This window comes from Cygnus atratus, chromosome 15 (assembly GCF_013377495.2).
Source record: "Cygnus atratus isolate AKBS03 ecotype Queensland, Australia chromosome 15, CAtr_DNAZoo_HiC_assembly, whole genome shotgun sequence".
In the NCBI taxonomy this organism is placed as follows: Eukaryota; Metazoa; Chordata; class Aves; order Anseriformes; family Anatidae; genus Cygnus; species Cygnus atratus.
Genome location: NC_066376.1, coordinates 3003746 through 3028646, shown reverse-complemented (window position 1 = coordinate 3028646; position 24901 = coordinate 3003746). Strand labels below are relative to the sequence as shown.

Below are 24901 nucleotides of genomic sequence, written 5' to 3'. Positions count from 1 at the left end.
GCTGCCTGACGTACAGATTTAGCTCCGAGTGCCCTGCGCTTCTGAAGATGGCTGGAGCCCAGGTTTCCCCCGGTCTCGTTCCAGGGCTGCATAAATCAGCTCCCTGCTACTCCTTGGCTGCAAGGACAGGGCACCTAGCACAGAGAGGCTCACAAAGAGATGCAGAGGGAGCAGCTCTGTTTGGTAGCTACTGCCTGTTCGGTTCTGCTCGTGTTTTTGTCTGCCTGCAGCCACTCCTGCGCCTGCCTAGAGCCTGGCACCTCGGAACCCACACCGTGGTTTGGCGATTAAAACAAAGAAATACTCGGCAGCATTGGCTTTCTGTATCTAGCAGGGGCGTGCCTTTAATCAAACAGAGAGACCCTGGTGTTACACGCAGGCACACTGAGGGATGAAGAACAGATGCAGCCGAGTCTGTTTTCAGATTTCCATAACAAGTGCGTGTCAGGAGCTGGCAGCTCTGAAGACATGTGGCATATGCCGGGTGTGTCTGTGCCGTGCCCTGCCCAGGAAGCTGCTTCTTTCCTGGGAGCTCGTCAGATGAATTCCAGACAGTGGTAACGGACAGGGCTGCTGTCTCCAGCACGCAGAGGGAGCTCACCTTGACCCTTCCTCCTTGCGGGATCAAAACTGCTGGCGCTGCACTGCAGCAGGCAGTCCAAGCGGGGAGCTGCCCACAGAGCCGCAGCTCCTCAGCTCCAGGCTGATCCCACAGACGTGGTGGCAGGGTGGTGGCGACCATCCCTGGGTCACAGCAGCGCCTCACAGCTGTGCGTTCCCCTCCTACACCCAGCCCAGCAGCCTCAGTCCCGCAACAGCTTGTGTTTTACAGTGGAGCTCTCGGAACAGAGGTGAACAAAGAGAGTCCCAGCTGCCGCACGAGCGCGCAGCTCGCACAGATCGTAGTCATGGGCCCACTCCACCTTGCCCCACCGCTGAATCTGAAGGAGAGGAGGAACGTGAGTCAGTTCAGAACGGGATTATACGCCGAGCCGGTCAGCAGCTCAGCCTCCCTTTTCGTGTTTGTGAAACATGGGAAGCTGCCCAGGAGGTGCGCTGATTGCCGACCGCTGGGGTAGGGAGAACTCCAGAGGAGTAAGGTGGAAGGACACGCTTCATCTCTAGTGGGCTCTGAGGCAAAACCCCTTACGGGAAGATGAAAAGATTCCCATCAATTTCAGCCGCTTTTGGGTCAGGGAGAGCTTCACGCCAGGCCAGTTTCCAGCCTGTGCTCTCACAGCAAGCGAGCTATTAGTTTGGTGTCTAGCAAGGCCTCCAGGCTGGAAACCCACAGCAAGAGAAGCCATCCACGACTTCGCACTTCAGATTCGAGAGGGAGAAAATCAGCCGTCTGGGTTCTGCACAAGGAAACTGGCAGCCCCAGGAGCACTCGGGGCAGTTGCGCCCGTCACACTGCTCGACGGCAGCGTGCTCCAAAGCCTCTCAAACGGGGAGGCTGGCGGAGTGGAACCTCTCCCGTAACAGCAGGCCCTTCCCTTGCCAGTTATTTGTGGTGGGGGGTGCGTTTGTCATGCTGAGATTATTGCTCTGTGAATTACAGGGTTCTTCTGTACCAATTTACCTGGTATTCTTCCTCCAGCCGAGACAGAAGCACGGCTTTCTCTACGGTAATGTGCCTGTCGATCAGGCCCATGGACAGAATCAGAGATTTCAGCTGGGTGATTACATATTCTATACCTGGAAGGGAATAACCCAAAACAAACAAGATTCACGGTTGTTTTCTGCAGCATTACAGCAGCGTCTTCACAGGCTCTGAAGGGGCAGCTGCGACCTGGTACCTCCCCACGGAGGTCACCAGGCCAGCGACAGCTCCTGCTCGCATTTGGACTCCTAGGAGCCAAACGTGCTGTTACCAGCAGACACAAAGCACTGGCCGCTGTCACTGCAGTGACCTCGACACCCCGATCACCTCAGCATAGCAGCAGGAGGGAAAAAACACTGCAGCTCTTCTCTCCTGCCCTCGTGCAGCCCCCGCGGAGCGCTCCCCCAGCCCAGCCCCTCTCACCTTGCAGAGCCCACATGTTGTAGGAGGCCAGGTGGCTGATGAAGGTGTCCCTGGTGCTGGCCGGGATGTTCGGCCCCATGATGCTGGTGGAGGAACCGATTGCCACGTTGTACCTGGAACGATCGCACGGCCCCTTAGAAAAGCGCTGGGCTTGTGGGTCTTGCAGTTCTGAGGCACAAGTGCTAAAGCTGCTGGCCTCAGGAGGGCAGGGCGCGAGTAAAGAGAAAGATCTTTGACCAGGGCAAACAGTAGGGTAAACAGAAAGATCTTGGACCTCTTACCTTTTCTCAGCCCAGGCAACGATGGGATCCCATTCGTTTTTCTGCAGCTCTGCCAAGGCAGCCGGCTCCTCCACGCGATAGCTGGGACATCGCGGAACAAAGCCCCGCCGGGTATCAGCTCGCGGGCTGTCGCTGCCCTGCCAGCCCGGGGCACCCCGGGAAGGAAGCTGAGCCCCCCACAGACCCCGGGCCTTTTGCCCGCCCCCTTGGTAGCAGCTGCAGTGAGCAGGAACGATCCCCTCACCCTTCCCTGAGTTCAGAGCTTTTCCTTGTGCTAGGAAGAATGATTCTACCTAGAACATAGCAGCGAAGCATCCAACAGAAAAGTGCAGCAGGCAGCCCGAAGCCAACCGAGGGATGCAGCAAGGTTTAGTGGTTGGAGCCGGAGACGTGCCCCACGGGAGCTCTTTGCAGGGGCCCAGTGGCTCAGCCCGGTGCTCCCCAGTGCCAGCTGCCACCCTGCCCAGCCCCGTGTGACCACAGCCACCAAGAGCAGCGGGAGGCTTGTTTCCCTCGTCCCACAGGAGCGGAGCAGCTGCCACGGACACCTCAGAGGCTGGCACTATGAGACACGAACTTAGGCAGGCTTCATCCCGCAACCACAAGAACTTTAAGGAATGAAGGGCCTTTTGCTGCCGGTACAAGGAAGCCGAGCTTCCTGCACCTTTACAAAGCCAGAGTGCCACGGGACCGGGCCGATAGATTCTCCCAAGCTCTTCGTAGCTGTTAACTTTTCCCCAAGGAAATCTTCATTTCTTGCTGCTCCTGCCCAGCATGGACACCTCCAAAAGTGAGTTCAGCAGAGGAGCAGATCCCCGTCCTCCCTCACACCTCTGCCCTGTAAGTGCATGGAGTTGCACAAGGTTGCAAACGTGGGACTGCCCTAACTAATCCAAACCCGGACAGAGCAGAACCCTGCAGTGACTTGGTTACAGCAGACGTTTCCCCTCAGTTCCCCCAACCGCCTTTCCAAACACTGCACTGCCACGAGACCACCTCGCCTCTGTTGCAGAGGGTCCCCCCGTCCCATACCAGACGGTGTCGGTCTCCAGGAACTTCACAGCTGCACGGATCAGCTGCCCTTTGCTTCGCTGCGTGGGATTGTCCAGAGCCGTGTTGCACAGCGTGGTCTGTGGGACACAGGCAGTTTAAGGCACTGTTACTCAAGGCCTGGGGAAGCAGCAGCTTCCACTGTACAAGGCCGAGCAGAAGCAGAGGAATCTGGGGCACGCAAAGAGCTGAGGAGCTCAGCTAAAATGGAGGTGTGGAGGCAAAACACGGCTCATGCGATAGGAAATCTTCTTTGGAGATTCTGCCTTCGGAGCCAGCCCACCAAACACCACGGGGCAGAGCTCGGGGACTTCCCCAGAGCCCATCCACCTTCCTGCTTCCCCTTGCTGTCCCCAGTAACGCCCTCCAGCCCCTTCTCAAACCCTCCCCCGGTGACACAGCCAGCACCTAACTGCCCTGACAGCTGCAGGGTTCTCCCCAGTGCCCAGCCCAGGTGCTGATCTCTCATCCCCACTTCCACTGGTATCAGGACAACCTGCTCTCTCCACGCGCTGCGTCTGGACACCATTCTTAAGCCCCAGCGCTCTGACCTGCCATGCTCACCAGGTGCATAGTGTAGAACTTGATGGTGTCTTTCTGGGAGTCCCATTCTGTTGCCACTGCGATGGCCAAAGCCTCGCTGGGGACGGTGAAGAGCTTGGCCTGCGGAGTTTTCAGCTTCCGGTGGTCCAGGTTTATTTCAAAGCCTCCTGGGGAATCAGAGTAGAAATCCTGGGGAATTAAAAGAGGAGCAGGCACTAAGGAACAACAGACAACCCCGCGGAGGGAGCAGGCTCAGAGCTGGAGCTGAGGGGAGCGAGGGATCAGCAGCTTCCCACCACCATCAACATGTTGACACTGCTTTCCCCCTAACGACCTTGGAAACTTGCCCACCACGTGGGTTTGCTAGAGACGAGGAAAGGACGAAGCACGCCGGTGACAAACACCGCGCTCTGCACAACCGGGGTTGCAGGCACGCCGCTGCCTCCTGGTGATAACCCCCGGCCCAGGGACCTGGCCCCTGTCTGCCCCCCCAGAGGCTGCGCTCACCTTCTCCTTGGGAGATGCTCACGTTCTGGTAAAACCTCTTCCTCTCTGGGGGAGAAAACAGAGGTGTTGAAAGGGCAGTTACAGGACGTTCGGTCCCCTCCCCTGCTCCCCATCACGGATCAGAACAGAGGGACCCCTTGATGCTATCATGGGCCTGGTCGCATCCCAAAACCTTGCTCATTCAGCCACATCCAAGCCCCTTCTGTTTCAGGGAGCTCCACTCAACTGGGGAAGCGCCGTGAAACCGGCGGACGCCCCCCAGTGCTGCTCCCGCTGCCACGATCGCCCACGGGAGCAGGTTTCTCACAGGCACTGCTGGAGGCGCCGGGCAGCAACAACTGGATGGCGCAGGACAGCTGGATGGCGCGGGGGGCACCTGAGCCGCCAGGGGAGGACCCACCACCCCCGGCTCCCTGCAGCTCTGCTCGGGTGCACGCCTCGTCATCTCGTCTCGCTCGGCCAAGGCAGGAGGAACGTGTGAGCTTTTCCCCTGGTAACTGCAGCCAGATCGCAAATGCTGAGCCCACAAATCCACCTCCGGAGCTGGGAAGGGCACAGGCCGGGCTGTCACCGTGTGCTGCTCACCTGTGCGCTCCCACGCCGGGATTTGGGCGAGGATTTGCTCCAGCTCAGCCCCCTGCAAGCTTTGTGGCCGCAGAAAGCCCCACGCTGGGTTCCCAGCCCTGGGGAGACCGACGGGCACGCGCCCGGGAGGAGCCCTGGCTCACCTCAGTGGGCTCCCGGCAGCCCCGCGATGAGCCCCCCGACACCCTAAAACTGGCTGTGCCGCCCCCACGTCCCCAGCAAGATCCACCAAGGGGACAGGCAGCCCGGCATAGGCCTGAGTCACCCCTGGGGGGGGGGGGGGGGTCTGTCCCCCCCGCCAAAAAAAAAAACAAAACCAGAAAACCCCAAACCAGAGGCGCAGCAGCAGCAAAGCGAGGCCGCACAGCCGGGCCTGGGTGTCGGGGGAAGCCGGGCTCCAACCCCGGAGCGAGCCCAAAACCCACCGGGGGGGTGCTCGGAGCGCCCGTTACCTTCTTTTGGGGGGGATTTTACCCTTTTTAAGGGGGATTATACATTTTTTGAGGAGGATTTTACCCTTTTAAGGGAGGTTTTACTTTTTTTGGGGGGGGTTACCTTTTGGAGGGGGCTTTTACCCTTTTTTTGGGGGGGGATTGTTACCCTTTTGGGGGGGGGGATTGTTACCCTTTTTAAGGGGGGGGATTTTACCCTTTTTGAGGAGGATTTCAACCTTTTTTTTTCTTGGGGGGGGGGGGGGGATTTTACCCTTTTTAAGGGGGACTTTACCCTTTCGGGGGAGGGGCATTTTACCCCTTCCCCCATTTTTCCCTCCTCCCAAGCACCCAAACCCGGCCCCAACCCAGCCCGGGATGACCTTGAGGGGGATCCCACCGGGAAACACCCCCCCCCCCCCCCCCCGGGACCAACCCTGGCGGAGCCCCCCCCCCGTTCCCTCAGCCCCCCCCCTGGAGCCCCCCCCCCGGAGCCCCCCCGCCGGGCACCGTCCCCTCCCCCTCCCTCCCTCCCTCACCTGCGGGCGGGGCGTACCCGCGGCCCCCCCCGGGGCCATCGGGGGGCGGCCTGGGGGCGCAGCCCCGCAGCAGGCGGCAGCAGCGGCCCCTCCACATGGCGGCGGGGACACCGGGAACCACCCCCCCCGCCTCAGCACGGCCCCGTGGGCGCCGCCATGCTGCCCGCGCCGACCAATCCCCGCCGCGATCGCGGTTTGGCCCCTCGGCCTCCCCGTCCGGCGGGAGGGGGGGGGGGCGGGGGGGCTGGGGGGCGGCGAGACTACATCTCCCAGCATCCCCCTCGGCGCGGCGAGCCGGGAGAAACGAGGAGCGGCCAATCAGCGCTTCGCGTTTCCGCGGAGTCCCGCCCTCGGCGGCCGCGAGGGCCAATGGGAGAGCGCGGAGGCGCTGCCGGGAGTCCGCAGGAGGAGGAGGAGGAGGCGGCGGCGGCGGCCTCGGGCCTCGGCGGGGAGCGGGCGGCGGGGAGCGGGGAGCGGCCCCGGGCCGCGGCACCCCCGGCACCCCCCGGCCACGCTGGCGCCCGGGGACCCCCCCGAGATGCCGGTGCGCAGCGAGCGGGGCCGCGCGGGCGGGGCGGCGGCGCCTTCCTCCTCCTCCTCTTCTTCCTCCTCCTCCTCCTCCTCAGCGGCGGCGCCTTCCTCCTCCTCCTCCTCCTCCTCCTCCTCCTCCTCCTCGTCCTCCTCCTCCGCCTCGGCCGGGCCGGCCGCCAGCAGCCTGGTGCCGCCGCCCCCCATCAACACGGCGCAGCCCGGCGTGGCCACCTCGCTGCTCTACAGCGGCGCCAAGTTCCGCGGGCAGCAGCGCAGCAAGGGCAACGCCTACGAGGTGGAGGTCGTCATGCAGGTGAGGGGGAGCCCGGGGCACGACCCCCCCCCCCAGGCCCCGCTCGGTGCCCGCTCCCTGCCCCTGCGCCCTCCCCTTCCCTCGGTTTTCCCCCTGCTCCCTCCCCTTCGTTCCGTTTTCTCCGTTATTGTACCCCTCGCAGTCGGGGGGGGGGCTCTCTGCCGTGTCCCAGCCTCCTTCCCCCCATCCCTCCTCCTTCCCTCAGGCCCCTGTCCCGCTCCCCTGGGGCTTGGCAGGGTTCAAAACCTGGGGTCTCCCCCCTCATCCCCCTGCGGTGCCTGTGCGCTGTCAGGGCGAGCGCCCGCCCCGCCTCAGCGGGGTGTCACGAAGCCCCCCAGCAGCCCCGGCTTCCGGGCCAGCCCGAAAATCAGCAGGGATCCCTGCCCGCTTGGAGCTGGGCTCCCTGCGTTCCCCATCCCCTGGTGCTGCACGGGGAGCCGGGGCTTTGACCGTCACCAGCGCGCAGCCAGGCGGCCGAGGTGCCCAGCCATGCTGGGGAACGGGGCCGCAGCCTCACGCGGCCGTCCCGGCCCTCCCCGCGGCCGCCATCGCCCCGCACGCTTTGTTTTTAGGGGGAAGCGTTGGCACCCTCGCTTCGGGCAGAGCTGCCGTGGTGCGGAGTCAGCCTTGGGAAGGCGGCGTCCGGTGCCTGCCCTCCTGCAGCGAGTCACGGCTCTGCCCCTGCTTCGGGGGGCACAGACGGGGTCTGGGGGCGCAACAAGCGCCGTGACGCTGCCTGGTGCACGGCCCGGCCTCATGGGGTGACGCCAGGGCCCCAGGGTCAGCAGCCCGGGCAGCGTTTGAACCCCTCTGGTTTCACGTGCCGTCCCCCCCGCCTGTCAACAGCACGAGCGTGCCTGGCCCTGCCGCCTCTGGTGGAGACATCCCATGGCTGAGCGGCTCCGCTGCACGCTGCCCCCTCGCAGAGCCCGGTGCCCAAAGCGCTGCTGTTTCGTGCCTGTCGGCTGGGAAGAGGCGCCTGCGTGCCCTCCGTGCGCTGAGCGCAGGGAAACGCGGCTGTGCTTTGATCCCGGGTGGGGGAGATCCGTCTCCTCGCAGTTAACGTTCGCGCTTCCCTAAATAACCCGCTTCTTGCTTTGAAAAACGGCCCGGAGATGTCAGGAAAAAGCTTGGAAAATCCCCTTGTTTAAAGGCAGCCGGCGCAGAGGCAGCCCCTGCCTCGGTTCTGCACGGCAGAAGAGGCCCGATCCAGCCCGGGAACTCAGAGGAAGGGTGACGCAAAGCTTCAGAGCGGGGGAGAAGGCTCGTTTCCAAACACACGAGGTGTCACCTGCCCCCCGAGCGGGCTTTGTGCTCAGGCCTGGTACGAGGCGGAGCACGGGCGGCGTGTCGGAGAGCAGCGGGCAGAGCCTGCTGAAGGAGCAGGTGACGAGGCTCAGGGCGATGCTTTCCGGCCTGAATTACCTCCACTGAACGCGTGCTCTTGGCTCTTTTCTCCCGAGCACGGCTTTGGTGGTGGTGTTTGACGGGGGAAAGTGGCGCCGGGGGTGGGCGAGGTTCCGCCAGCGGTGCTCTCGCTTTGGATCTGCTTCCCTCGACGGAGCCCTCGGGGCTGGAGGCAGCCGGGGGCTGTCGGAGGAGTTCTGGGCGCCTTCAGGTGGTCTTCCTGAGCCTCCCGAGGTGTCTCCAGCCCTGGGGAAGGGATGCCGGGCTGTAAGCCGTGCGGTCGGTACCAGCCGCAGCAGAAGCGAGCCCTGGAGCATCAGGGGGTTGGAAGCGGCTCTGGGTCACCTGGGTGCCCTCGCACCCGTGCTGACGGCAGCGCTTTGTGCTCTTTTCCAGCATGTGGATATGGAAAACTCCTATCTCTGTGGATACTTGAAGATTAAAGGCCTTACAGAGGTGAGTGCTGATTGCAGGGCGGCAGGGGGAGGTGCTGGCTAAAGGCTCGGCTTTTTCCTGGTGGGGTGGGAGAAGCTACCGCTGCAAGTGGGGAGTGGAGGGATGGAGCACGCAGTAAAAGGGGACCGCTCAGCGCTGTAATGGTTCAGCCTGTCGTGCTGGGCGCACGGAGCGGTATGACGGGCCCCGGCGGGAGTGCCGAAGGAGGGAGGCTCGTCTGGCACCCCGCAGGCTCTGAGCAGACCAAAATCTGCCCCCGCGGTCAGCTTTGGGCGCTCCTCCAGCGGTGGTGAAGAAAAGAAAACGGGACCCAAACCAGTGGGGTCTTCCCACGCTTCCTTCCGTGCCCGTGCGCTGGGACCTGCCTGCGGTCAGCTGTTGAGAGCTGTCTCGCAGGGGCGACGTTTCTTCCTGCGCTGCCCCAGGGCAGGGCCCTGCCGGCCGCAGCGCTGCGCGCCCGTAAGGCCGAGTGGGTGCTGGAGAAGTTCGCTCGCCCCAGCTCGGGCTGGCCTCCCCTGGGTGCATTCTCCTAGCACGGTGCAGATGCAGAGCTCGGGGGGAGCTTGTGGCCGAGGCCAAGGAGCTGTGCCGTCTGTACGAGGCCGCTCGTGATTGTCCAGCTCTAACGGGGCTCCTCCGGGTTTTGTGAAGTTGACAGAGTGGCAAAAAAGAAAAAAAAAGAAAGGGAATAAGAGGCGGGAGGCTGTGGTTGTGTACGAGTCAGATTTTCGGGATCCGTGTGCTGCCTGGGGCGACAGGAGCAGCCTCAGGTGGCCCGGAGCCCCTGCTGCAGCCGCTGCTTTTTTTTTTTCCCCGTCAGTAGGTGACGAATCTTCTCGCCTCTCTTCTCTCCTAGGAGTACCCAACCCTCACTACTTTCTTTGAAGGGGAAATAATCAGTAAAAAGCACCCTTTCTTAACACGCAAGTGGGATGCTGACGAAGATGTGGATCGTAAACACTGGGTAAGTAAATGGGGGGCCAGATGTAGGTCTGATGCAGGCCCGGCTGAGCAGCTGGTGTAGAGGTGAGGCGCAGAGAGCGCGCAGGCAGGGGCTGTCAGGAGGGCCTGGAGGGTGCCCACCCTTCCCCCTCGAGGTCTCTGGAGGCCCCTTCAGCGGGCTGCTGGCTGCGCCCTCCGAAGGGAGGGGATGTCTTCCACCTTCCAGTGGTTGGAAGCAGGAGCGGTTCCCATCTCGTGCTCCCCCCCCCCCCCCCCTCGGAGAACGCGCTCCTCGTTTTGAGAGCTCGTCACAAAACGGAGTGGGGAAGGGGAGAGGCGTCCCCCTGGCACGCGCACGCTGTCTCGGCCGGGGCACCAGCACCCTCAGCCTCTCCCCGGGGCAGGGCACGGCTGTCGCTGTGCCCCGGAGCAGGGCCACGGCCGCCTTGACCTGCTGTTTGTCACGCCGGTGTTTAGTGTGGTTCTGTCCAAACGCACCCCTCTGGAAGCTCGGGAGCTTCCGCCAGCGGGCTGGATGTGGCTGGGGGTGGCTGGCCGTCCTCCTCGTTGCCCCGGGCTGCTCCGGGGGTGTGCTCGGCGCTGCTCCGAGGGAGGAGCGGCCCCTTCGAGGGGATCCTGCTCTTCCCTCCGAAATAGAAACTGGCGCTACGGAGCGCTTTTCCTGGAATAAGCCTCCTGGTTCTTGCGTTCATTGTTCTTCCTTTTTGTTCCAGGGGAAGTTCCAGGCTTTCTACCAGTTTGCAAAAACATTTAACTCTGATGACTTTGATTATGAGGATCTGAAAAACGGGGACTATGTCTTCATGAGATGGAAGGTAAACCCCGCACGTCTCCCTCTCTGCTGAGCTGCTCACAACCGGCTGGCAGAGGCTCGTGGTGCCGGGAAGCTTTTTCAACCACTGCTGCTGGCCTAATGAAAGATCTCGCCCTACCAACCAACCTTGTAACCTGCCACGCTTACAAATTCCAGCGTGACTCCTGTCTAGTCAGCTAATTGCGTCCTTCAGGGCTGCAGTCATGGCTAAAAACACAACAGGAAAATCTTGCTTGGTGATGCTCCGGAGAGGGTGGAAGAATCGGTGTCTCCAGTCCCTGTGCTGGGCCTGTGTGGTCTGCCCCTCCCGGCTCTTCAGCTGGATCGATTCCTCCCTCTTGACACGAGTCTTGTGCAGCTGCGAGGGGAGGAAATCAGCAGGCACAGCTCTGGTTCCTGCTTTTGTGATTGGCCTCTGGTTGGGAGAGGGCAGGTGTTGGGCTGAAACTGATCTCGTGCGCTCTTTAAAGCTGCTTCTCTTCTCGGTTGTTGCTTCCCTGTCAATGCCCGCGGTGCCAGGTGGGGAAGGAACGCGCTGGGCTCTGGTCTGGGTTGCCACGAGCACAGGGAGCGCTCAGCCAGGAATGCCTTTGTGTCGGTGGTGCCAGTGCCCGGTCTGGGGGGGCAGGTTTGGGGTGGGGTGGGGGAGTGTTTGACCAGCATCTCTAAACCCGGCGTGTGTTTTGTGTGCAGGAGCAGTTCCTAGTCCCAGATCACACCATCAAAGACATCAGCGGTGCTTCCTTTGCTGGTTTCTATTACATCTGCTTCCAGAAGTCAGCAGCATCTATAGAGGGCTATTACTACCATAGGAGTTCAGAATGGTAAGGAGGCTTCCTTCCTTCGGCGGACTGAAGTGCTGCCTTTTCTCCGTGCCTTGGCCCTTCAGAGGATGTCAGAGGGGCCTGGGAGAGGGAGCCCGGCACTTCCTCGCGTGTAGCAGCTCTGCTGCTGCTCCCTTCGGGCAGGAGTCTTGTTGGGCCAGCGCTCGGTAGCCCGTGGTCCTCGGGGTGTTGCTGCAAGGCACGGGGAACAGCCAAAGTTATTTGGTTGTTTTCTTGCTAGAGCCATCTGACAAGTGGCTGTGGAGAGCTCTTCTCCCTGTGATAGCTTTGGATAAATAATAATGGCATTTGTCACATGCAGCAGGTGAATCAGCTGAGTTGCTGGAAGCTCGCAGGGACGGAAGGTACCTGGGAGGCTTTCAGACAGATCCCCTCGAGCTAAGCTTTGAAAGACCCGAGCGTAATTTCCAGCTGTAGCAAACACTGTTTGAACTTGAAAGTTGGTGAACTTCAAAAGGCGTCCAAAACCCACAGCCAGCCCACCTCAAACAGTCTGGCTGCAGGTAGCTCAAAGGCACGGGAATGGAAATGAGGAACGGGGCTGGATCCTCCCAGGGTTTTGGCACCGCTGGTAAATGGGGGCCCGAACACCTCCGAGGGTGTCCCAAAAGGGAAAGGAAAAGCCACCGGGATGTCTGCCTGCGGCCTGCCAAGCAGGAGCTGTTGGTTCTAGGAGGATCCAGTTGCTCTGTGTAATCCTCTCCGTCTTTTTCCTCTCCCCAGGTATCAGTCATTGAATTTAACTCACGTTCCTGAGCACAGTGCTCCTATCTACGAATTCCGATGACAACTGTCCGGAACTGGTACCGCACAGAAGCAAACCGGGCAGGGGAGCATGGCCTGCCAGGAGAACTGTGTCCCTGTCGGAGCACGGGAATGCACGCTTCTCTCCTGCCCCTCGGACTCGTGAGAGAGAGCCTGGATGTTAACCCACCCAGCCCAAGGAGCATGGCTGCTGGAGCTTGATTCTCCCTCCTGTCGAGTGGCGATTTGATCTTTAATCTGGTTTTAAGATACCTTTAATGCACTTTTCTTATTGCACAGCTAGTTTCTCTATCACTGAAATTCCTCCCAGCTCTCCTCTGGAAGCTGTTTCTCGGTAGCTGGAATCAGTGGTCTGTCCTCTGAGTAATAAGAAAATATAAGCACGGTGCTTTTATTTTCGTTGTTACGGCCTGATGTGGGTTGAAATCGCCAGGACTCAGGTTTGTTGCCCGGATTGCCAGCTCTGATGCTCCCAGAGCCAGGCGCAGTCGTGGGCGTGAGGCTCTGCTTGGCAGGCAGCCGCTCAGCTGCGCAGGCTGTCAGGGGAGAGCTGGCGGAGACGGATGAGGCTTGAACGAGTGCTCGCTTGGCGCTGGCTACCGAGGCCAGCTGGAGCTGCAGATCTTTCAGGAACGCTGGCCCTTTGGAGCTGGGAGCTCTCCCAGTGTCTGGATACGCCACTGGGAATTAATTTGTACGGACTTCCAGGCTCTCAGTAAAGTGGATCTGAACTCTGCTTATAGGTGTATATTTGCTCTTTACTTAAGTTAAGGGTTATAAAAAAAAAAAAAAAGACTTTTATTAAAAAAAAAAATATTTTTATGGTTCCTTTTCCCAAGGACCCTATGGCAAATGCACAATTACTCGATTACATTTTACTGTTTTCACATTGAAAACTGGGAATGTCTCTGTCAGTTTTTATATCCGTGTATGTAATCAGCTAGCCGCTTTGGGACAGTAACCGGAGTGCAAGTGCTGAGCAGCGTCGCAGGAACGCCTCGAACTGTTCAGCAGTTGCACTCGGCCTCTATGCTACACCAACACCACTGCTTGATACCTTTTTGCAAGGCAAAAGAAAAAAAAAAAAACGACAAAAAAAAAAAACAAACAAAAAAATCAGTAGCTCTCCTGACTTTGAAATGTTTCAAGTGATATAACTTAAGGCTTGTGTGCCAAAGTGTGTGTGTGTGTGTGTATGCGTGTGTGGTTTGTTTTTTTTTTTAAAAGACATTTTGAAAGTTGGCCTCGGTGGTGTAATTAATGTGACAGTCACACCTGCAGAGCTTTTGTGCGAATTTAGTTTGCATTTTTCTGGCTGTTTAAAACCCACCCCCCTGAAGCAGGCTTGTGTCGTGCGCTGACCGGGCAGGCATTGAGAACGGGTTTGCTGCCTGGGAGAGGAAAGCAAAACCCCCTGCATACCTAGTGCTGGTTGTTCACTTTTCCTTTTCTTTTTTCTTTTTTTAAACTTCCTTCCTTTTGGCAGCACGTCTGGTATTTCGCGGCAGCCGAGTTGCTAGTCTAAGCCTTAACAGGGCCACGTTGGGTTCTCAGCGAGCCCGTTTCGTGTGTGCCAGACTGGGACTGTGCGCGTTGGAGAGGTGGCGGGGCTGGTCTCGGGGGATGACGCAGCACCGCAGGCGCCCTTCTGCGGGCTGCTGGCTGCAGATGAATCCTTGCCCCCGGAGCAAGCTGTTCTGCTTGCAGATGGAGGCAGGAGACCCGTCTGGTGATAAGGGAAGCGTGTGGCATTGTCCTGGTCATTGCAGGTAGATTTGTAGCGTAGCACGAGCAGGGTGGCTGCGGAGGAGCTGGAGGAAAGGGGGCGACTTTCTCAGCTGATGTGATTAGAGCAGCTTAGAAGTAATTCCCCTTTTATTGTGCTCCTCTGGGAGAAACTCAGCTCCTGTGGAGGTGAGGGGAGGTGTTTAATGTGTGGGACTGGGAGATGTCCTAGTTTTGGAGACTAAAACCAATGGTGCTGCTCGGCTGTAGAGAAGTGGAAGTGAGAGCCTTTGGGAACGTGGCTGCATGGGTGCAGAGAGCCTTCCCCACGGGTTGCTCGCATGTCTCCGGAGCTGCATGTGGTGTCGGTGGTGATGCCAGCTGCCCTGTGCTGTCCGTGCCGGTGTTACACTTGGGTTTCTAACGCTGTTTAGTTGAAATGATTCTGTGGTTGTTATAGAAGCTGGGTTAGGAAGGGTCCTGGGGTTGTTTAGTGTGTAACTACCCCAGAATTTCCCCTGAAGTTTTCCTCTGAGCCACTGAGACTTGGTATGTGGAAAGAAGGGTGAGGAAGGAGGAGCATCCTTTCTCCGTCCCTCTGCCTGTCTCATTCCAGCCGTCTCAAAGCACGTTTCAGCTGAAATCCAAAACTGCCAGATCGATGCCTCTGTAGGATGTGGATTTGGAGCAGGTTGTGAAGCCAAGCTACCGGTGGTGGCAGTGGGAAGGTTTGAAGGGGCAGCCTGTGTTCAGAACTTCTCTTCTCTAAAGCCTTGATTTTGATTTTCTTTTTCTTTGAATCGTTTGATAAGCTAAAAAGGTGTTAAGTATGTCATGTTGTGGTGAAAGATGACTAACCAGGTGAGGTTCTGGGAGAGGAAGTAAGACATGGGGTATATGAGTCTTCTGAAAAGGTTGTGATTTCTTCTTTTTAACTATGTTGGCTGAAGAATTAGTATATTTATGGATGGAATATGGAAAAGGGACTGGAAGAAGTATTTTGCAGAGCTATCAACGTCCAAATTAAAAATGAAATGTATTTAAGGGGCCTGTGTCTGTGTGTGTTTGTCAACCAAAGCAATTCTTGGTTAACGGGGACAAGTGTGCGTTGTCTCACTGCTTAATGACATGTCCAAGAACCCAAAAAGATACTGATTGCCTTAAGTAGATGATGTGGGATTAATTGGAGGGGAGCTGGGGGGCTCACAGCTGTGCTGTGGGGACACCTGGGTGCATGTCCCCAGGGGGGCCTGAGGGCTGTGTCCCCAGGCACCTTTTTTAGGGGAGGGATAAGGGGGCTCAGTGCTGACTGGGGGGGGTGTGAGGAGAGGGGAAGGGGAGCCCTGTACTCTGCTCTGGTGAGGCCACACCTCGAGCACTGTTCATTTTTGGGCACCTCACTGCAAGGAGGCACTGGAGTGTGTCCAGAGCAGGGCTACGAAGCTGGTGAAGGGCCTGGGCCACAAGTCCTATGAGGAGCGGCTGAGGGAACCTCTTCTCACACCTAACTAGTGATAGGACTAGAGGGAAGGGCCTCAAGTTGGAAATTACAGAAATTTCTCCTCAGAAAGAGCAGTCAGGCATTGGGATGGGTTGCCCAGGGAGGTGGTGGCGTCACCGTCCCTGGGGGTGTTCGAGGAAAGGTTGGACATGGTACTTGGGGACATGGTTTAGTGGGTGATGGTGGTAGGGGGACGGTCGGACCAGATGACCTTGGAGGTCCTTTCCACCCCTAATAATTTTAGGATTTTAGGAAGCGAGCGGGCCGCGGTGGCGAGCGGAACGCAAAGCGCGGGGGCTCGGGGCGCGGCCGGAGCGTTGCGGCGGGTGCACAGCGGTGTGTGCGTGTGCGCGCTGCGGGCAGCCCGGACGGCTGAGGCGGGCGGACGGCCGGGCCCGCGGCACTTCCGGCGGGCGGCGTGAGGGGGCCGCGGCGGCGGCGGCGGGCGGGCGGCGCCATGGGCATCCTGGAGAAGATCTCGGAGATCGAGAAGGAGATCGCCCGCACCCAGAAAAACAAAGGTGGGGGAGCCGGGGGGTGAAGGGCCGGGGGGCTGCGGGGCGGCTCCGGGGCAGGGGGGGCTGTGGCGGGGGGCCCGGGCCCGTCAGCGCCTCCGTGAGGGGAGGCCGGGGCCGTGCGGGCGGAGGAGGCGCTGGGGAGGAGACGTGGCGAATCCCCCAGCTCCCGGGCTTCTCCCCCAGCTCCCGGGCTTCTCCCCGCGTTGTTCCCTCCCTTTTTGTTCCCCCCCCCCCGTTGTAAAGCGAGTTCCTGCTGCGGGAAGTGCCTTTTTGGGGTGTTTTTTTCCCCTGCGTCAGGTGTGAATTCACGCGTCTTGGTAGGGATGGGTCGATAAAGTACCTTCACCGGTGTGAGCTCTAAGTTAAGTGTGTTTTTTCGCAATTGGCGGGAGCAGGGCAAGATTCATCCCAGCCCAGTCGCGTGGGATGCTCCCTCAGGAGCGAGCTGCTGGGACCAGGGGTGGCTGCACCCCCGGGGCTCTAGGGCTGACGGCTCCCCTGGGCTCTCTGCCTTCTTCCCCTTCCTGGGCCTCCCTTCGTGCCTTTTATCCTCCGCCTGTCCTCCCCCAGGGTTGCTGCTTTCACCCAGCAATTCTTGCTGCTGCTGCTGCTTTCCCTCCCACCTGACTTCGCGTGCAGCTACTCGAAGGTTTGCATCCAACAGCCGATGTTCCCCTTGCAGGACATGTGTAGAGCGGCCAGCGCACGCGGCAACGCTTCTTTAGGCCCCTGACTGAGATCTGAGCGTTTCTTTTTGGGAAGGTTCTCATTTACAGAAGTGAGTTACGGCCCGCTGTGTGTTAACCACTTGTTGTGTCCCTGTTACGCAGCTACCGAGTACCACCTCGGCCTCCTGAAGGCAAAGCTCGCAAAGTACAGAGCCCAGTTACTGGAACCTTCCAAATCCTCTGCCGCGAAAGGAGAAGGCTTCGATGTGATGAAATCTGGAGATGCCCGGGTGGCGCTGATTGGGTTTCCTTCCGTGGGTAAGGTCAGTGAGTACCCGAGGTAGCCGTGTGTGTGTGTGTGTGTGTGCGCGCCGGGCGGGGATCAGCGCCGTCCCTTTGTGTTTCACCTTCTTGCCATGGGTTGGCAGAAAGCTGCCGTACAATGGGAGCTGGAAGTTAGAGCTGGGGAGTTGCTCCTTCACCTCGTGTGGCGTGCCCGAAAGCTGGGCTTGGCCAGCCACGGGGGTGCTGAGAAAATAGGGGGGGGGGGGGGGGGGATTTCCTTCTCTCAGGAGGGGTGCCGGCAGTCCCCTACTGCCTCAGTCCCTGGAGAGCCGCAGCGCGGCTTTGAAAAGCTGCCGGACGCTTCGGTGTTGGGCGTTCAGCTGAACATCTGCCAGCGCTTTCCTTGGAGCGTCTTTTGTGACGGTGACCTCTTGTGTTTCAGTCCACCTTCCTGAGTTTAATGACCTCGACTGCCAGCGAAGCTGCGTCCTACGAGTTCACGACCCTGACGTGTATCCCGGGAGTCATAGAAGTAAGTAGGCTTCTCCGCTCTAACAGGAGCTAGCGGTAAGAAACCCGCTCGTGTGGCCGTGTCTGTTCACGCCGCTTGCGCTGCCGCCGAGGAGCAGCAGCATCCAAAGCTCTCTGCTGGCTTCTGCTTTAAGCTTTAGGAGGTCTGGAGTGCTCGTGCTGTCGGGTTTTCTGCACCCTGCAGTGCTGACGGAGCACTTCCCTAGGCTGCGTAACTCCTCAGGCTGCCCGGTGGGGTTTCGCGTCCCGTGGGTCGGCTGACCGGAGCGATGCGACAGTTCTCAGCTGAATTTCTTTATAAGTGCCATTGACCAGATGGCCGGAAACCTTGGCAGATTTGTTTTTAATGACGCTTTAAAGGAGGCGATCTGCACTGCGATCGGTTTGGAGGGAAAACGCAGCTACTCCTGTCCTCGAGGAGTTGTGCTGGTGGCGGTCTAAGCGTCCATCAGCAAAGTAAGCGATAAAGGGCATCAAACTGAAAGGCATCCAAGAGTAATGAGGGAATGTGGGTCAGAACGGAAAGCGGAGTTAACACCAATACGTTTGCTTTCGTTATTTGACACGAACACAAATACTGTAACGCACCCACGAGCTGAAACCGTTCCTGGGGACTTCACTGCAGCAGCAGCCTGAAAGCCAACGGCCCTGCAGACCCGGGGAACCCGAGTCTCCCGTTTTTTCCTGTTATTGTGAGACCTGCAGTGCTTCTTGGTACCTCTGATCCGTGCCGGGAAGAGGCGATGGATTTGCTTCTTACAGTGCTTTACTTGTTAGACCAAAAAAGTGTTGTCTCTTTTTTTTTTTTTTTTTTCTTTTCCGTTTCACCAACTCGGGATAACGTTGCTGTTGTACCGTGCTGTTCTCCTGGTGCTTTGTCAAACCGCAGTCCTGGGACCCTTCGGGAGGCCAGCACCTCACGTACTGCGTTTGCTGAGGGCAGCTCAGCAGGAAACGCTCCGGGGGTGGCCTCAGCAGAGCCGTCAGCTTTGTGCGCAGTCGTCCCGCTCTGTCGGCTTCGCTCAGCTCTGCCGTCTGCAGGCTTTGGTCCTCAGCGCGTGCTTGAGGCTTCGAAGGCAGCTCAGGTGCCCCGCACGAGGCTCAACTTTCCATCCCTCTGTTTCCTTTTCAGTACAAAGGAGCCAACATCCAGCTGTTGGATCTGCCCGGGATCATCGAGGGAGCAGCACAAGGTTGGCTGATCTCTGCGTTCGTGTGAAGTGGGAGTCTGCCCTCAGCATCATGCCCGGGCAGCTCGAACGTTAGCAGGTGCCCTGGGCCAGTAGTTCCTGCGCTGGCTTTCCAAACTAACGTTCTGGATCTTACGTGAGGCACGATTCCTATCGCCGGGCCCACGGAAGGCTCTATATGTAGCAGGGAGATGCTTCTCTGGAGGTGGGAGCCAGAGCAAGTCAGTCACTTCTCACCTTCCTGCGTGAGCGTTATCTTGCTCAGCTGCCTTCTGGTTCAGGGGAAATCTAAAGAAAGACGCTAGGGAGGCGGAGGGGGAGATTACAGCTGAACAGTGACTTGGTTGGGCTGACTGCCTGCAAGTCCTCCCAGGGCTCCTGATTCTGGGAAGAGGCGTTGCCTTGGTCCCTTGCTTCATCCTCCTCCTTATTGGTTGGTCGTGCCAGCGGAAGCCTTATGAAACTTAGGAAAGCCTCCCGATGGTCCCTTAGAGGAGCGTGGCCTGGTTAATGAGGTCCCTCCTGACCAGAAGGCGTGCGTAACCCCTCTGCCCGCGGCGCTGCTCTGCGTGAGCCGTGTCTGGGCCTGGAGCAGCTGCCGTGGCACGAGGCTGGGGCTGTCCTGCAGGCAGCGGCGTTGTTTCACCCCGCGCAGCTGTGTGCAGACAGCTTTACGTGTTCTAGGTGTGTAACCCGTGGGGGGGAGCAGCACCGAGTGCTTCTTCTGGCTTGTGCTGGGCATGAGGCAGCTTCAGACTCGCTCAGGCGCCCCCCGCAGCTGCCTGCAGCCCGCACGGGGTTGTAGGGTCTTTTTTCTTGCTTTCAGGCACGAGTCCCCGTCTGTCACAGAACTCAGCTGTTTTCTGTCCCCGATACACAGCCTTCTCCTCTCTTCTCAGGGAAGGGCAGAGGTCGGCAGGTGATAGCTGTGGCCCGGACAGCAGACGTTGTTATTATGATGCTGGATGCCACGAAGGGTGAAGTACAGCGGTGAGTGCGTGCTTCTGGGCGCGTGGGAGCGGCGTGGTGAGCCGGGTTCCCCCATCCGTGCCCAGAAAACATGCCGGGCCTGAAATGCTGTGTCTTGTGTGTGTTGGGGAACCAGTATTTGAGCTGTTGAGCGCAAGGTAGAGGTTCTGCGCCATTCGAAGCATCCTGGCTGACCGGGAACAGCATTTACAGAACTTTGCAGACCTCAGCTTGGGCTTCTCATTCAAAGGATCGTTCCTTCAGGATGACCGATCAGGTGGGGATGTTGAGCTGGATTTCCACCCCAGGCTCTGTCCTGCATTAGCTGTGGGTGTTACGTCGCGGTGAAAGCTTCTGACAAGGCTGCGTCAACGTGACGGAAAGGAAAGGGGTGGCTGCCACCTGACCGGCCTCACTCTCACAGGTCCTAACGTGCGTTGTCCCCGCAGGGCCCTGCTGGAGAAAGAACTGGAGTCTGTAGGAATCCGGCTGAACAAAAGCAAACCAAACATCTACTTCAAGGTGAGGTCTGGTGGGCTGCTGCAGTCCCAGCCTGTGTCTGTCAAAGCCAAGGTCGCTGCGCGCTGCCCCTCGCGTTGGACAGACCGAAGGGGGCGTGGGCGGGGATTTTGCGGGCTGTCTTAAATTGCCTTGTTGCCTCCTCGCAGCCGAAGAAGGGTGGAGGCATCTCCTTCAACTCGACGGTCACGTTAACTCAGTGCTCCGAGAAGCTGGTGCAGCTCATCCTCCACGAATACAGTATCCTTTGCCTAAAACGGAGACCCTCGAGCCTCAAGTCAGCAGCCCGTGAGTCGGGTGGCGCCTGCTGTGGGACAGCCCCGCTGTCTCCGTGGTGCCCGCTGGGTTAAGAACGGGCCTGGGTTGATTTTTCCCGTCTCTGTTCCATTTCTCCAAGCTGCACCGAGCACGCTCAGCCCGTTGGCTCACGGCCGTGTTTAGGCATGTTGGGATTTGGGCCTTGACAACGTTCACCTCAGAAATCTTCAACGCCGAGGTCCTTTTCAGAGAGGATTGTTCCCCTGATGAGTTCATTGACGTGATTGTGGGCAACAGGGTCTACATGCCGTGCCTCTATGTGAGTATCTCAGACACAGCCCGCCTTCTGCAGCACTGAGCATCTCCATTCGTTGCTGAAGGAAACCCAGGGCCTTCACGGTCCCTGAAGCAGTAAGGATGTTAATGGAAGAGGTGGGAGCAGAGCTCGGCAGAGAGCTTTTTCCTGGCTGTGCGTGTGTGACCGTCCTGTGCGCGCTCCCTGTGCCCTCTGGTGGCTGCCTGCCGTGGAGCAGCACGAGCTGCGCGTCCTGGGAGCACCAGGGCTGCAGGATGTGGGGACTTCTGCTCCTCTGCCGCTCCGCGTTTTGAGTTTTCGCTAACGGTCCCGTGTGCCAGAGGTCCTTTAACAGCTCCGATAGTGACTGGGGCTGTGAAATGCACTGGTACTGAAAAACACGTGGCAAGTCGTCCCAAATTGAGAGCTGGAGAAGGTCCGAACTTACGTTTAGGCCCCTGAATTTCAACAGTTTATTTTATTAAAAGCCAGCAGTGTTGCTGAATTGCCTTACTGAAGACTGTGTTGTTTTTCCTTTGACTTAGGTCTATAACAAGATCGACCAGATATCCATGGAGGAAGTGGATCGTCTTGCTCGGAGACCCCACAGCGTTGTAATCAGGTAGGGGCCTGCACGCTGCTTGATGTCCTGCCCGAATGGGCTGGTCGCTCATTTCATGCCTCCTTCTCCAGCGTCTCCCAGGGCTGCCTGCAGCTGTTGGGGGGAGAAGTGGGAGAGCCACCACGCGGCTTTTTCCAGGCTTCCTTCCCCTGCAGAGGCAGGCTGCTTGCTTTCTCCACACGATCTGCGGGGCAGAATAAGTCACTCTACTCATTCCCTCGGAAGTGCTGATATATCCAGCTGGGGCTTTGCTGCTTCAAAGCTCCTTTCCCTTCTGAAAGCCCTGTTTGTTTAATCTCGTGTTTTTCCTTTGCTGACCTCATTAGGGACTTTTCCCCTCGTTTCCTAGCACTTTAATAGGATGTTTCACCTTGCTCTTCTGGATCCCTAAATCACAACAGCAGTAATCACAGGGACTTTTGTGGTGTTTTGCAGCTGCGGCATGAAACTGAACCTGGACTACTTGCTGGAGAAGCTCTGGGAATACCTGGCACTTACCTGCATCTACACCAAGAAACGAGGACGTAAGTGACCGTTAGCTGAGCTGAAGGTTTGAAAGGCACGAGAGGCTGCTCATCAAACACAGGCTGCCAGCGGGGCTCTGAGCAGTCTCTCGTGTCTTGGAAATGCCACGCTTACACCCTCCCCTAACCAGCTTTCAGCGTTAGGCCTTAGGAAATGTTTTCTGTTCCTTCTGATCCAGCCTCGCGTGCATCCCTCCTGTTCTTCCTGGGCTAGAACAGCTGAATTTTCATAAGGCTTTGCGTGATGATGTCATAAGGAGATAAAGTTTGAAATTCATTGCTTCCTTCCTTTGAAAGTTGCTGTCTATGCTCTGTGATGAACCGTTGACCCAATTATGGCCCCAAAGAGGTCTCCTGTACCTGCTGTGAGGGGCTTGGTGATTCCCGTACTGGGCTCGTGAAGCTCAGGTGTGCCTTTGATCCTCCTTTTGCTTTACCGTTCATTTGCAGTTTTTCCCAGTGGTGAAGGCATGTCTGTAACTTGTTCCTTTTCCAAGACCTTTATCTTCAGTTGAGAACAGCCCTGAACTGGGTGGATGCGTGGGGATTAAGGATTTTTTTGTGAGTTTGTTGAGCTGTGAAACCTTGGGGGGTTTTACAGAAAACTGCAGAGTGGTTCAGCTTTTCTTAGGCAGGTTTCTTTTGACTTGGGAAACTTTCGTGTGTTGAAAGCCAAATGTTTGGAATGGGGTTGGAGTAGGTGAACTGTGAGGAAGCGGCTGACTCTGTGACATGGGTACCCGCACGTCTGGGTACTGGAGCGTCTGCAGAACCGATTCGATGCTTTCAGCTTCCTAAACGCCTGATTGTCTGGGAGGCTGCTGCCCAGTCGAACGAGACAAGGAATTCGAGAGTAGCAAGCACAAAGCAATGTGAGATGGCGTCAGCGTGTTAGACCACGTTTGACAGAAAACTAATTATTTTTCCCCCTTTTTTCTGTTTTTCCGCAGAGAGACCAGACTTTACAGATGCCATTATTCTACGGAAAGGGGCTTCTGTGGAGCACGTGGTAATTTCTCTGAATCTTTTACAGTTGCTTGTCTGTAGAAGGCAGGTCCACCTTAGAACCTGCCGTGATTTACTTGTGCTTTGTAAGGCTTGGAATTTGTCGATGTTTAGTTGGGCTTCTCTTTTTGTTACCTTCACTGATTCCATCTGCCTCAGGTTTCTGTCCTCACTGCTATAAAAGGTTGAAAAAGATGCTGAAGGCTGGTGAAAAAGCACATGGGAGCAGTGAAGTGGGGCGTTAGGTGGACCGCTGATTCCTGTGTGTTTGTTCTGTATTCTTTCAAGTGCCGTTAACTGGCTTCTAAAGCCCCTGTTAACAATTTCTGACACAGACCCGGGTTGCTGCTGCTTCCTGGGTATTGAGCAAGTTGTTTTCCAAGTAGTGTCGCTGAACTGCCTGGCATGCTGTCTGTCTGTCTTGCAGTGCCATCGAATTCACAGATCATTAGCCAGCCAGTTCAAATACGCCTTGGTGTGGGTAAGTGTTTAGCAGCAGATGAAATCCTCGTCCTCCTGCGTCTCTGGTCTTCTCCTAACCCTTCTCCCCTTTTTTCTTTAAAGGGGACAAGCACAAAATACAGCCCTCAAAGAGTGGGCTTAACCCATATGATGGAACACGAAGATGTCATTCAGATCGTAAAGAAGTAGCTCTCTTTGCTGGCGCCTGGCCTTGTCTTTAATCACTAGAATTGGAACTGACCACATAAAAGCAAAGCAAAACAAAACATAAAAAGAAAAAGGGAGATGCGTTCCACAGCTGAGAAAGCAAGAAAGCTTCTGTGAAGCTCCTTCCCTTGGAGAAAGGTATAAAATGAGGCTACTGCTTGCAGGTGGGGATGGGGAAGATGGGTTTCCATCTTGCAGAGTTTCAGGCGAGGTAAATTTTGTTAAAAATATTAAAAAAAAAAAAAGGAGCCAGTTCTTCTAGGACACAGTTCCTGGAGCTGGCAATGTCCTGCCCCTAGTAGGGTTTGCACAAGTCTGTGTCAGCCTCCCAGTGGCTCGCTCCACCAGTGGGAAGTTTATGGATTTGTGTGAACAAGTCTGGCCCTGTGCTTTGGGACAAGGAAGCCAGAGCTGCGAGAACATTGCTGATGCTTTGCTGCTTATCCGTTCACTTAATTTAAGCATTGATCTGAAACAGAAAGTGAAGTTCTTCCTCTCCTGCTCATCGGACACATCTCTACAGCTTTCGTGGTCGGAGACGTCAGTCTCTGTGTCTGAGACAAGCCCTGGTGAATTTATGATGGTCCCTCCTCAGTTACATTAAGACGTGGCACTCCGTGCCTCCCGTTAGCTCTGCGGCGGGTTTTGTAGGATGTCCTGGTCCGGCTGGTACTGAGATGAGAAAAAATGAAACCTTGTTCATGAAAGGTGAGCCGAACTGCAGCAGGGTACGATCAAAGAGCCATAGGCTGCAGCGAGGATTCACTTCTGGCATATCGCTGGTGCAAGGAGTTGTCTCGGGAGTTCCCTCCTTCGCTCTCGTCCTGCCCATTAGTCCCTGAGAGTATCGCGGGGGGTCTGCTTCTTGTTCGTGCCCCTAAATTCCAGTAACAGCTCGTTGAGCTCAGTACCCTCCCCTGCCATGGGTTTTACCCCAGCCCTGTTAAACAGCATTGCTTGTTTGGGTATTTTTCATCAGAAGTCTGGGATTTTTCTAATCGTGCTTTTTCATTAAATATCGATGCTAAATAATTCAGAGTGCCTGACAGAGAACAGCTCTTTCCTTCTGGGATCAAGAGTTGCCGATAGCTTTTATTTTCTTTCATGGAGAAAGGGTTCGGTCTGATGTGGATTGTTAACTGTGAGGACAGGTCTGATAGAAAACTTGTCTGAGCAGGGCTCCTTCCCTCTTCTGTGCTCCTCCCCACCCCTCACAAACTGATCGAGCAGAAATGGAAGGAATATTTTATTTGAAAAAAATAAAAATTGCTATTTCATGTGAACTGTAGATGTCTGCCTGCAGTGTTAAGACAGGTCGGTGTGTTTTCTGGTTCTCTTTTTTCTGTCTTTGGCCACCTGAAGAATCACGGATGCTGTTGCGGGAGGTGGTAAGGTGGAATAGATTGTGAAGCAGCTGCGAGAGGGCTCTGAGGTTGGGGAGGACCTCTGTGAGGTGTCACGGAAACTAAATAGAATATTATTCACAATACCCAAGCTAAGAAGGTGACTTTGAACTCTGTAAGTTCCCTTCCCTGTTTCTGGCGTTGTTCACAGCTGGAGTGCAGA

General features: G+C 57.3%; 3 protein-coding genes across 3 annotated transcripts; 2 read left to right on the top strand and 1 right to left on the bottom strand.

Moving 5' to 3' along the window:
- Positions 1-318: 318 nt before the first annotated feature.
- On the bottom strand, positions 319-6124 carry ATPAF2 (ATP synthase mitochondrial F1 complex assembly factor 2). The gene is made up of 8 exons (XM_035563395.2): positions 5963-6124; positions 4408-4452; positions 3922-4067; positions 3340-3437; positions 2308-2388; positions 2027-2139; positions 1583-1698; positions 319-941 (listed from the first exon to the last, which is right to left on the bottom strand). Exons 1-8 carry the CDS (start codon positions 6057-6059, stop codon positions 804-806), a joined length of 834 nt encoding a protein of 277 aa, XP_035419288.1. The 5' UTR covers positions 6060-6124; the 3' UTR covers positions 319-803.
- Positions 6058-13298, top strand: GID4 (GID complex subunit 4 homolog). The gene is made up of 7 exons (XM_035563313.2): positions 6058-6155; positions 6305-6806; positions 8610-8669; positions 9526-9633; positions 10346-10447; positions 11140-11270; positions 12015-13298. The coding sequence occupies exons 1-7, from the start codon at positions 6058-6060 to the stop codon at positions 12076-12078; spliced, it is 1065 nt and encodes a 354-aa protein (XP_035419206.2). The 3' UTR covers positions 12079-13298.
- Positions 13299-15658: 2360 nt separating this feature from the next.
- Positions 15659-24618, top strand: DRG2 (developmentally regulated GTP binding protein 2). The gene is made up of 13 exons (XM_035563394.2): positions 15659-15803; positions 16631-16791; positions 17196-17285; positions 18417-18477; positions 19374-19464; positions 19893-19965; positions 20112-20202; positions 20442-20539; positions 21061-21137; positions 21573-21661; positions 22612-22670; positions 23094-23147; positions 23231-24618. The coding sequence occupies exons 1-13, from the start codon at positions 15740-15742 to the stop codon at positions 23315-23317; spliced, it is 1095 nt and encodes a 364-aa protein (XP_035419287.1). The 5' UTR covers positions 15659-15739; the 3' UTR covers positions 23318-24618.
- The last annotated feature ends 283 nt before the right edge of the window (positions 24619-24901 follow it).